This window comes from Lutra lutra, chromosome 8, assembly GCF_902655055.1.
Source record: "Lutra lutra chromosome 8, mLutLut1.2, whole genome shotgun sequence".
NCBI lineage: Eukaryota > Metazoa > Chordata > Mammalia > Carnivora > Mustelidae > Lutra > Lutra lutra.
Genome location: NC_062285.1, coordinates 68,737,475 through 68,749,958, shown reverse-complemented (window position 1 = coordinate 68,749,958; position 12,484 = coordinate 68,737,475). Strand labels below are relative to the sequence as shown.

At 34.4% G+C, this 12,484-nt stretch overlaps 1 protein-coding gene across 2 annotated transcripts in view; it reads right to left on the bottom strand.

Moving 5' to 3' along the window:
* CPNE8 (copine 8) overlaps positions 1 to 12,484 on the bottom strand; it is a 205,200-nt gene that overhangs the window by 30,049 nt on the left and 162,667 nt on the right. For both annotated transcript variants that reach the window (XM_047742512.1, XM_047742511.1), the window contains exon 15: positions 5,937 to 6,118. In XM_047742512.1, coding sequence (XP_047598468.1) covers positions 5,937 to 6,118 — 182 coding nt within the window. The remainder of the gene's footprint in view (positions 1 to 5,936; positions 6,119 to 12,484) is intronic.

Sequence of the window (12,484 nt, the reverse complement as noted above, 5' to 3'; positions counted from 1 at the left end):
GAGAGAAGGGGTCTGAGGGAATGTAATTTGGTGTGGAAATTATCAAGACAAGGTAAAAGGAAAAGAATCAAAGAAACATTCATGTTGTCCAAGGCAAATGGAGCTTGCCACTAAGTTCTCATTCTGGAGATGGCACACTGAAGGGCAACTGCATACTTGGAAACCTGGACTAGCTTTTTCATACCTCGTATGCTTTATTATTATTAGGTTCAATTCTCCTAGTCCAGATTTTGCAAATTACACAAATAAGGTAGTAATTAGTAATCTATTACTTTGTAGCAAATTACCGCTAAAGTCAGTGGCTTAAAACAATAATTATCTATTATCTCAAACATTTTTTGGTGTCAGCAGCGGCTTAGGAGTTGGTTCTCGAAGCATTTCTCATGAGTTTGCAGTCAGTATGCCAACCTGGGCATCTCAGAGCTTGATCAGAGTTGCAGGATCTGCTTCCAAGAAGGTTCACTTATTATAGCTGCTAGCAGGAGGTCAACGTGGTCTCTCTAGAGGGCTGCCAGATTGTTCTTACGACCTGGCAGCTAATGTCCCCAGAATGAATAATCCAAGAAAAACAGCAAAAAAGGAAGCCCCAACAGCTTTTATAAGCTAGTCCCATAAGATGCATACCAATACTCCTACTTTAATCTCTTTGCTAGAAAGTTATCACTAAGTACAGGCCATGCTCAAGGGAAAGGGAATTAGACTTGACCTCTGAAAGGGAGGAAGGATAAAAAAAAAAATGTGGATATATTTAAAATACAATAATTTCAGCACGCATGTTTTTATCTGAACAAACATAAGTGACTGGTAATTTGTAAATAAAATTTGTTGAATTCTATATACTAAGCTGTACATTAAAATATTTATATATATTAGGCATTTTCTATGACAACCCTAAAAAAAGTAGATAAAATATTATCATTATTCCCACTTTACAAAGGAAAAAATTGAGGCACTGAGAGTTTAGTGTGCCCCAAAATTACGTAATACAAATGAGAGGGCCAGTATTTGAACTCATAAAGTCTAAAATTTCAAAGCCTAATCTCTCTTTAAAAAAAAAATATTTTATTTATTTATTTAAGAGAAAGAGAGATCAAAAGCACAACTGGGGGGAGGCAGAGGAAGAGAGAAAGGGAGAAGCAGACCCTGCACTGAGCAGGAAGTTCAATGTGGGTCGATCTCAGGCCCCTGGGGATCATGACCTGAGCTGAAAGTAGACGCTTAACCGACTGAGCCATCCAAGCACCCCCAAGAGCCTAATCTCTTAACACCATTATGCCACCATGTTTTGAAATCCTAAGCATTTTGAAAGACAAGAAATCTCAGGAAACCAAGGCAGATATTATCAACCACTTCAATTTTGCCATTTGTGTGAGAAGGATATACACCCACTTTTTCCTTTTAATTTTGTCTTTCATTCAATTTTTTAAAAATTAACTGACCATCATGTAAATTTTTAAAAACATAAAAATAATAAAAAACCTCTTATAATATATAATAATAAAGATATTCTTATAGTTTTATATTATAAAATTGGTTACATTGATTGAAATTATAATTTAAAAGTTCAATATTTAGCACAAAGCAGTTAATGATTGCTTTTGATGTTAATCTGAGCTGACCTATCTAACTTTCCTTTAAATAAAATTTTACAGTATTCCTTTCCCTTGATAAGCTATGAAGCTAGTTAAAATTAACACTCATTATAGATTTTGAGCAAGTAAAAATGTATTCTAAATATGCCTTAGGGGAAGAAATACAAACCAGGATGGTTCTGAGCTACTTTTTCATCACCATTTTAACTAAGGGTTTTTATTTCTAGAAAATAATATATTTTCTCTATTCCTATGGAACTGAAATTACAATAAGGTCACCATTTTTCTCACCATTTCATTTCTTAGTGGAAAGATTGTCATTGGATGCTCTATTCATCATTATGGAATATTTAAAGCACTGATTTCTGCATTAGTCCTCATTCCATAATAAATTGCTCTATGAATTCCTCATATGCTTTGGATGATAACATATGACATAGAATTACACATTCTTTTTAATTTATACTTTGCATCATATCAGGATTATTTAAAATAATTTATAGCTATTAAAATGAGACTTTCCTCTTAATGACAAAGTTGTACTGAGTTATAAAAAGATTTTTTTCAGGTCTGTTTAAAAACTCATTTCACAAAATAATTATGTGTTAGTTACTAATTACTAACAAGCAATTAGTTTTTCCTTGTTAAAACAAATTAACATAAGCTTATATGTGGCTCTAGAACAAAAGCAAAAGAACAGGATATTTCTGAGAATAAGTGCATTCGATTTTGTTGTTTATTAATGAAGAGGGCAGCAGATGCCCTATTTTATATTTCCCTTTTAATTAACAACCTTTCCCATTTATTAAATAATGAATGTTAATTTGTAGAACACATAGAACATAAAGAACAGAATTCAGAATGAGCACTAATCCCACCAAATAGACTTAAGTGGGGAGGAATGTCCATCTCTCATCCATTTTCCCCTCCATTTGACTCCCTGAAGCCTTGTACTGAGGATTTAGATTCGGTTCCAAGAGAGAAGACTATACAGTCTGTTGCTGCCTAGAGCCCGTAACACTTTTCAGCAGGGCTAACAAGACGACAAAACACTGAGGAGAAGCTCTAAGGAGTGGTCACTTTTCTCTTTGAAATGTATCCCTTGCTACCTAGAGGTTGCTTAGGTGGGGAAAAGCTGCAAGAAGTCTCCCTTTGATTCTATAAGCAAACATCTGTTGAGCTTCTATTTCGTGCATACAGTGTTAAGACCCTTGGTTGTTAAATCATTAGCATCTAGATAGAAGAAAAGACATACATATCAGTACTAAATTGCACAGATTTCTATAAATGTCAAAGTAAGGGAAAAGTAGGCCAGCACTTCTAGAGCTCTAGCAGGAGAAATCAATTGGCCAGGTGTAAGCATTTCTCTATTGATCATGGCAGGAGACTTTCTTTAAAGGGTCACTGGCCACATGCCCATTATGAATACCTCCTCTGAAGCTTTACACTATTATATTTCATTGTAACAACTTAAGGAGTCATCAGAATCATAATGGGACTAGAGCAGTGACTCCCTTTTACAACCTTCGTGCTCATTTTTTATTTCCTGTTCTTTTTCCACTATGGAATATATGTACATGCTTATTCATATTTCATAGGAAAAGATAGGGTTTATCAGAGACCCTTTTGATTAACAGCAAAGAAAACATTAAAAATTACATTTTCCTGTTCAACTTTCAGCATGTGCGCTAGCCGTAAAGTCACCAACTAGGGATTATTTAATTTTTTAGAAGGCCTCCCTTGCTATCTGAAAGATTATTTGAACTTAGTGTGATAAATAAATATTTATGAATCTGTATCACAAATTATTACATGAATCTGTACCACAATTGTTACCATTGTTACCATATGAGGGTTTGTTAGGATGACAGACTACATTAATTGCCAGACATAGGACTGGTTTTTCTATTTGCCATTTCAGCACCTATAAATCAATATATATTGCAGTTGTTTAGGATGAGGTTAGCAGAATACTGTAGCAAAAAATCAAATCAAATATTCTCTCACTGAAGACCTACTTAACTCCTCTGCCTCACTTACCCCAGAAAACAAAAGTGCTTTGAAAAAAATTAGTCAGTGCAGTTAAAGTTCATTCATTAGCATCATCATTGTTGTCTCCAGCTTCAATTTAAGAGACGATTTTTCATACCCTTAAAGGGGTATGATCTCTACCCTGTAAGTATTTGAACTGGGTTCAAAGAATTGGTTAAGATGCAAATAATAGCAAAAAAATCCTTCCTTGGCAATAGATATTTGCATAGGTTTTTGTTACAAGAAATGAATTTGGAGGTTGGGAAAGCAGAAAAATAGAGGATTAGAGAGAGATAAAAGGAAAAAAAAATCACACACAAGGGTGAGAAGAAGTGTATGGAAGGAAAAATTAATAAACCTCATTTAGCTTAACATAATTATTCCTTTTCTTAAGCTTAAAAATAGCTCATGACCTTTTTCCTGAGGCACTTAAGACTTAGCATCACATGAGTGATTCTCATGGTTTTATAGGTTTCTGGGAGATTTTAATTCTCTAAGACACAACAAAATCCCAATAGATACTCATTTTTATACAACATTGGGAATGTGGCATGTGGACTAATTCATGGAAGAAAGAATTAAAGCCTCCAGCACCCTTTCTTGCAGTTGCGTGCACAATGGAATAGAAAAGCAGGGAAAAGTATATAAATAAAAACGTAAAACTACTACTCTGAAAAGATATTTAAGGAAGCTTAATCATATAAAAGTTCTGGATGTGTATGTGTGTGTATCACATCAATATTATACCATGGCATAAATAAAGCACATATCTGAGAGGTGGGATTGATTACAGGCACTATTATAAAATGTGCTTTAGTAGCAGTTAAAGCGCATGTATTCTATAATAAGACTGATCTGGGTTCAAGTCCTGTCCTCTGGAATCTCCTGTCTTCTAGAATCCTGGTTCACTCCTGCTAAGCTGCTGACATGAACTGTACAACACTGGGGCGGGCACTCTTCACTGTATTCAATAAGAGCAGCATTTGCTAGAGTAGTGCTGTGTGATAGTCAGGACATACCTACCACGTAGAACCTTTATGAAGATTATGTAAGAAAGGACTGAAAAGTATTTGGCTTCATACTCAGTAACTACTCAATAAATGGTAGTATATTGTTTATTTTTGTGTTTTGCTTGAGAACTTTAAAAAAATCTCTATGATTATGCATTGCTTTTGTAACAAGAATAAAAACAACAAAGGCCTACAAAAATAATGGGGATGGAAGAGGTAACTTCTGAAATGTATAGAGGGTAGGAAGGCACTTACAATAAGAAAAGCTAGAATTTTTCTAAAATGATAGCCAACCATTCCTATATTGATTTTCCCATTATTTTATCAGAAAGTGCAGAGAGAGTAAGGCTGACCGGATCTGTAAACATTATCTGTGTGGAGTTTATTTTGAGCGCAGGATGTAGTACATTGCTTATCTAAAAATCACACAATATGGACTAGAATCTTTATAAAGGAAATATTAACTAGGTGACTATTTATTCCAGTCGTATCTACTCCATTATATTGAAATTATAATTAGCTATAGCCATAATTATTGTTTCACATTAAAAAATAATTCTAGCCATAACTATTCCTTTATATTTGAAAAGAAATGCCATTTTCTTAGATGGTAGATTAAGACAGGCACACATTCTTTGAGATAGCCTCCCACGGAGAGGTGATGGTTTCTTGGAAACTGGGCTGGCCTTAGTGACTTGCTTGACCAAGAGATTTTAGCAAAAACAGCTTTCTGAGATTTCTAATGCTATAGTATAAAGAGCCCTACAGTTTCTGCCCCAGCCTATTAGAGTACTAGGATACTCACTCTGGGGAAGCTGGCTGCCATGTATGAAATCTGACTACCAAATCATGGCCATACTGTGATGAGGTCCAGGATTACCACATGGATGGACAGGTTATAGGCAGAAAAAGGGAGAGATGTCCAGGCAACCCAGGTACTTCAGTCATCCTACCTTGAGCATCAGATAAGAGCAAAGAAGCCATCTTAGGGGACATGTTAGCCCCCGAGATGTGACATGGAGAAGTACTGAGTCATCTAACCCACAGCAGAACGAAGCCCAGATATATGGTTCTAGTTGAATAATTCCAGCCACCTCTAGCCAATCAAGCCATCTTAGGTAAGGTCCTAGACATCTTGAAGAAATATACCACCTCCCATTGTATTCTGCTTAAATTCCTAACCCCCAAATCATGAATATAATGGCTACATGATTGACTACAGTGTTAAGTAGTGAACCAATATTAAAAGATCCAACAGATTATTTTTTTTTCAAGAGATCAAATCCTTGATATGTGCGCTTACCAAAGCAAATTCATGAGATATCCTTCCATCTGGAGGCAGTTTTGCACCAAAGCCTAGAGCTGGGAACATTTTATCACTGTCGTAATCTTGAACAATTTCTCCCACTGCTTTCAGTGCCATTCCATAGGCGTTTAGCTGGTAAGGATTCATGTAGTGGAGAGAAGTGGGCTGGGCAGGGTTGCCTGATGACAGAAAAAATATTTCAGACATGACTGATCAGGCTAAAGATGTCATTTTTTGGACAACATTTTTCTTGATGCCTATTTCGGAATGAAATACCTAAAATTATGTTTTCTGCCTACATCCATACTGTGTCAAATAATTTCTTTTTGGATGGAGATTAACATAAAAATATTTATTACATTATACGAGACATGTAGAAGGCTTTCCAAAGATATGCCAAAGCATATGCAGATTTTTTCAAAAATTATTCCTCATTGTCAGTGCCACAGGCTATTCCTGAATCTCAGTTACAGAAGTATTAAAGTACTTTTGTTAAACTGATTTTAGAGTCATCATTGTTTCAAAAAAATCATGTGCCTTTAGCTTGAACCCTTATGCTTATAATTAGAGGACTATGAAGACTTCCTGAAGTTCTATTACAAAAATAAATTGAGTATTTGCGAAATATCTCAATTTAATCACTTAAAAAGGAAAGCATAGTGATTTTCAAATTCAAGCTAATTAAATATCTATACCTGAAAAATGATTCAGGGTATCTAACTAGACATTAAAGGAGGAGCCCAGTCCAGTCTTGCCATTTCCAAGACAACACCTACAAAATGTCTGCAATAAATCCTACCACAGTGTTTACCAGAAGCACAAAATGAGATTATGTGTGTGAAGTGATTAAAAATAATAAAGCACCATAGAAATGTAAGGTTTAACTGCAACTGTTATTACTGTCTGGGTCAGCCACAAGGTTCTGAAATTTCAATATACTTATACTATGCAGGATGTTGCATTTGAATAGAGATGAATATGAGAGAGAAAGTAATGCAAGTGCTAGCACTCAAACACATTGGGATTCACATTGAGTTGCCCTAATTATCAGCACAAAGGCTGCTTGAAAGTCCATTTACTTTCTTAAGTGAAAATGGAAAGTTAAATGGAACTTGTAATAGCATATAAAGCTCAATTCTACATTAAAAATTGCATGAAGGAGGAAAGCCTCAGGGCACACAGTTCTTTTCTGATAAGAAAAAAATAATAACAATAAGCACTTGAGTTCCAGAGAGAAACAAAATTAAGGAGCGATCTCCCCTTGGTGTATAATACATATAATTATACACAGAACATTTCTGGCCTAAAAATAATGTATTGCATAAGCACATTTCTATTTTCAAAGGGTTACCAGCATTCAAGGGTTAGTTCCACAGGACAAAATTTCTGAAGAAGTATCTTCTGACCAAATGGCCTTAACATTCATTCCCCTCAATTTGACTGAACTTTGGAAAGGGTTTTTTCATAACTATAGGTTCCTGACCTTCCTTCCTTAGAGCCTTTGCTTTAGAAAACTTGTAACTGTAAATTCTTTCTCAGGCATCTTTGAGATGTAAATCTACAACTCAGAGGGTGCTCTTTCTTCGGGACCCAAGAGCCATTCTGTTGAAATGTACTCATGGAGAAAGTGCCAAAGTGGGAGCCCAACTTAAATAAGTGCTAATAAGCGAACGGACCAATGTCCCCTCTAATGTCCCTTAGCACTTTTCCATTAGATCATGGCAGTATGTAAAATCCCTCCCACCTTTTGTTTTGGAGGCACTGGGTTCAATTTTCCCCTTATATAGCAACAGCCTTGACCTCTGGAAACAGTCCTGAATAAAGTCTTCTTTGCCTGTTTAAATTATCTGGTGCAATTTTGTAATGACACTTTCTTCTGAAGTTAGAATTTTTGCACTTGATCAAAAGGCCCACTGGAGCCATGGGGAGCAACATCATTACTTGACTAAGTCATTGTTTAACATAACTCTCAAATATAAGAATTTTACCCAATGACTGCAATATGGCAACTAAGTCTATTTTATAATGAAAAATGTAATTTAAAATTAAGATACAAATATCACTCATACCACAGCATGTCTAAACATTTTTGCATATCATGCATAGCAGGGCTGGATCCCACTCATGCAAAGACGTTGCCTGTCTCTTTCTAGCATCTTCATCAGACCATCTCTGCACTGTATCACTCATGGTATCTTCCTTCCTATCTCTACCTCTCAAGTTGCCACCCAGTTCCGGAAGTGACTTTACTCCCCTCCAGCTTATGTTTTACTTGCTCCAGAAAGCCTTCCTTGCTTACTCCAACCCTTATTGTCTTTCCTCTCTTACTTTTAGGACTCTTATGCTCTGCACCACAAAATACGGCAATTAAAAATCTGCCGCATTGACTGTCCATTCCTTGAGTCTGGGACCATGTTTGTGCCACCTCTGTATCTGCAACAGTGCATATGAAGAATGAACTTGTAGTTAAGTTGATAACATTGGGACCCAACTAATATCCATGATAATTATAATAACATGGGATCTAACATGTATTAAACACTTCACATCTTTCTTAAGCTTTCAACAAACCTACGATATAGCTACTTTCTTATTATACCCAATTTTCAGATTAAATAATTTACCCCTAATCACACTGTGAAAGTTGATAAAACCAGAATGTAAATCTAGGCGATCTGATTCCGTAGCCCTTATTCATAACTAGAACCCTATACTTACGGATTTTGTAATATTTTAAACACTGGATATCATCAAACTTATCTCTGCTTTTGTTTTAGAGGTACATTATGCCTTTATTTAAAAAAACACTCGACTACACTTTTTTAAAAAAGTTTATTTAGATATAAGGAGACATAACTTAGAATTTAACCATTTAAAATGTACAATTCAGTGATTTTTAATATATTCAGATAAGTACAGATAAGTACAACCATCACTCCAATTTTAGAACATTTTTATCACCTCAAAAAGAAACTGTGTACCTATTCACTATCCCTCCCTTATCATTCCATCCAGCCCAACCCCAAAAGATGACTAATCTTTCCATCTCTATTAATTTGCTTATTCGGGACATTACATATAATTAGATTCACACAAGATGTATTTTGTGACTAGCTTCTTTCACTTAGCATAATGATTTCAAGGATCATTTATGTCATAGCATGTATTGGTACTTCATATTTCATTCGCGTTTATTGCTGAACAGTATTCTCCTGTATGAATGTACTACATTTTAAAATCCATTTATTAGTTGAGGAATATTTGGATTGTTTCCACAATTATGGCTATTATGTCGCTATCATCTTTTGTGTACAAGTTTTCATATAGACATACGTTTTAATCTTTCTTGTGTATACATCTAGGGGTGGAATTGCTGGGTCATATGGTTACTCTATGTGTAGCAACTTGAGGAACCTCTAATGTGTTATCTCAGTTGGCTGTTATCACTTTACATTCTCACACACAGTGCATGAGGCTTCCAATTTCTCCGTATCCTCACCAACACCTGTTATCTTTGGATGATAGTCATTCTCCTGGGTGTGACATAATATCTCATTATGGTCTTGATTTGCATTTCCTGATGCCTAAGTTTACTAAGTATCTTTTCATGTGCTTACTGATCAATCATTTATACATCTTCTGTGGGGCTATATCTATTCAGATCCTTTGCCCATTTTTAAATTGGATTGTCTTTTTATTGAATTACGAGTTCTTTATACATTCTAGGATACAAGTCCCCCATGAGATATATGATTTGCTACTATTTTTCCTCACATTCTGGGGTTTGTCTTTTCACTTAGTTAATAGTGTTCTATGAAGCATAAAAAGATCTTGATTTCGACAGAGTTCAATTTATTTATTTATTTTCTTTTGTTGCTTATGTCTTTGTATCATACTTAAGAATCAAGTGTCAAATCCAAGGTCATGAAGGTGTATCCCTATGTTTTCATCTAACAGTTTATAACATTAACCCTTATATTTAGGTCTTTGATCTACTTTGTGTTACTTTTGTTGTTGATATGAGAAAAATGTCCAACTTCAGTCATTTGTATGTAGCTATCTTATTGTCCTAGCTTTGTTATGTTGTAAAGATTATTCTTACTCCATTGAATTGTCTTGGTAGTCTTCTTAGACTTTAGACTCATGGGTTTATTTCTGGAATCTCCATTCTATTTCATGGAACTATATAACTATCTTTACACCAGCACCATGCTTTCTTTGCTTATGTTGTTTTATGTAGTAACTTTCAAAAATGGGAAGTATGAATATTCCCACTTTGTTCTCTCTTTTCAAGTCTGCTTTGGCTCTGAGTCCACATGAATTTCTGGGGCATCCATTTATGCAAAACAGGTCTTTCAGGTTGTTTGTTTGTTTACCTCAGGCCGTTTTATCTTATTATTTTTTTGTTAACATGTAATGTATTATTTGTTTTAGGGGTACAGATCTGTGAATCATCAATCTTACACAATTCACAGCACTCACAATAGCACATACCCTCCCCAATGTCCATCACCCAGCCACCCCATCCCTCCCACCCCCTCCACACCAGCAACCCCTTTCAGGTTTTGAATGAGATTGCATTGAATCTGCTGACTGCTTTGAGCAATGTTGCCCTCTTAACAGTTGGAATTTTCCAATCCATGAAAATGGCATATTTTTCCACTCACTTAGATCTTTAATTTCTTTCAATCTTTTTCAGAATACAATTTTTAGAGTATAAAGTTTACACTACTTTGTTAAATTTATTCCTAAGTATTATATTCTTTTTGATACTACGGTGAACGGAATTTTTTTAGTCTCAGATTGTTAACTAGAAGTGTATAGAAAAAGACCCGACTTTTATATATTGATATTTTATCCTTCAATCTTGCTAAGTGCATTTGTTAGTTTTAATACATTTTTAGGGAATTCTTTGGGATTTTTTATACATAAAACTATGTCATCTGCAAATAGAAATAATTTAACTTCCTTCTTTCCAATCTGGATATTTTTAATTTCTTTTTCTTTACTAATTGCTAGGGCTACAACTTCCAGTACAATGTTGAATAGAAGTGGAAAAGGAGACATTCTTGCCCAATTATCATTTTAGGCTGAATGCATTAAGCTATGTTAGGTATGGGTTTTTCATATTTTCCCTTCATAAGGTTAAAAATAAACTTCTATTCCTAGTTTGTTAAATGTTTTTATCCTGAAAATGTGCTGGACTTTCCCAAATGCTTTCTTCTACACCAATTGACAGGACCATGTGATTTTTACATTTTCTTCTATTGACATGGCAAGTCCTTGCATTCTTGAGATAAATTTTACTTCCTCGGGGTGTGCAATTTTCTTTGTATGTTGCTGGATTCAGCTTGGTAGTGTTTTGTTGAGGACTGTTATATTCATATCCATAAAAGAATCTGATCTTCAGTTATTCTTTTCTTTGTTACAGTTTTGGTATCAAGGTAATACTAACCCCTTAGACTGAGTTGGGAAGTGTTCTCTCCTCTACTATTTCTTGGAAGAATTTGTGAAGAATTTATATCAATTCTCTTTAAATATTTGGAAGAATTCACTAGTGGAGCTTATCTGGACCTGGACCCAAGTAAGTTTTGTGGATAGTTTTTTTATTATGATTCAATCTCTTATTATAGGTCTATTCAGATTGTTTGTGTCTTCTAAGTCAGTTTCAGAAGTCTGTGTCTTATTATTCAACAGATTCCTGCTCTTCTAGTCGTTGTGCTAATATTCATCAGTGAAGAAAAGCTAGTATTTTAAACCATTTAGACCTTAGGTTTTATTTCTGTTTCTTTATTTTACTGAATAAAATACACGAATAAAAATAATTAACTTGAAATCAGAGTGTTGGAGAATATACTTAACATGTAACCAAAGGTAAGTTAAATTACATTTTAATTTCATCTCTGTTCTTAACTCTAGTATTAACAAGCCAAAATGTAGTTAGTAAAATGATTTTCTGGATTCGAGTTTCCTCATTTGCATAACAGAATGGTTAGAGTAAGTGATCTTTACGGTTCTTCCTTAGCTAAAAATGCTATTATTTTGTGAAATGTGACTCAAAGTGCAAGAAATGTGAGGTGAAGAGAAAATAATGTAAGAGCCATAAGCACAATAAGTAATTTGGGGGAAAAAAACCTAGATAAATATAACTGATGGCAAGTTCTGATAAAAATTAAATAATGAGATTCATGTTCTTATGACATATAGTAATTCAAATTTGTTTCATTCAAAATAAAATTTTAAAAGTTCACTATCTTTTCTTTCTTTAAATGTTTGATAAACAAATTATGACTATCTATACAAAGGGTATTATATGATAATCCCCAGAATTAAATATAAATGTGTTAAAATGAGTAATTCTTAAAAATAGTCTAGTAAAAATGAAGTGAGCTGCATGAAGTATATGTATTTGAATTACACTTTTGTATATTAATACACACAAAAGTACTATAAAATGAAGATAATGCAACACACTTCAGCATTACAGTTATGTATGAAGATGAAGGAAGGGTCAAAGAAGTGGGGCCAAAGTACACAATGGGCTT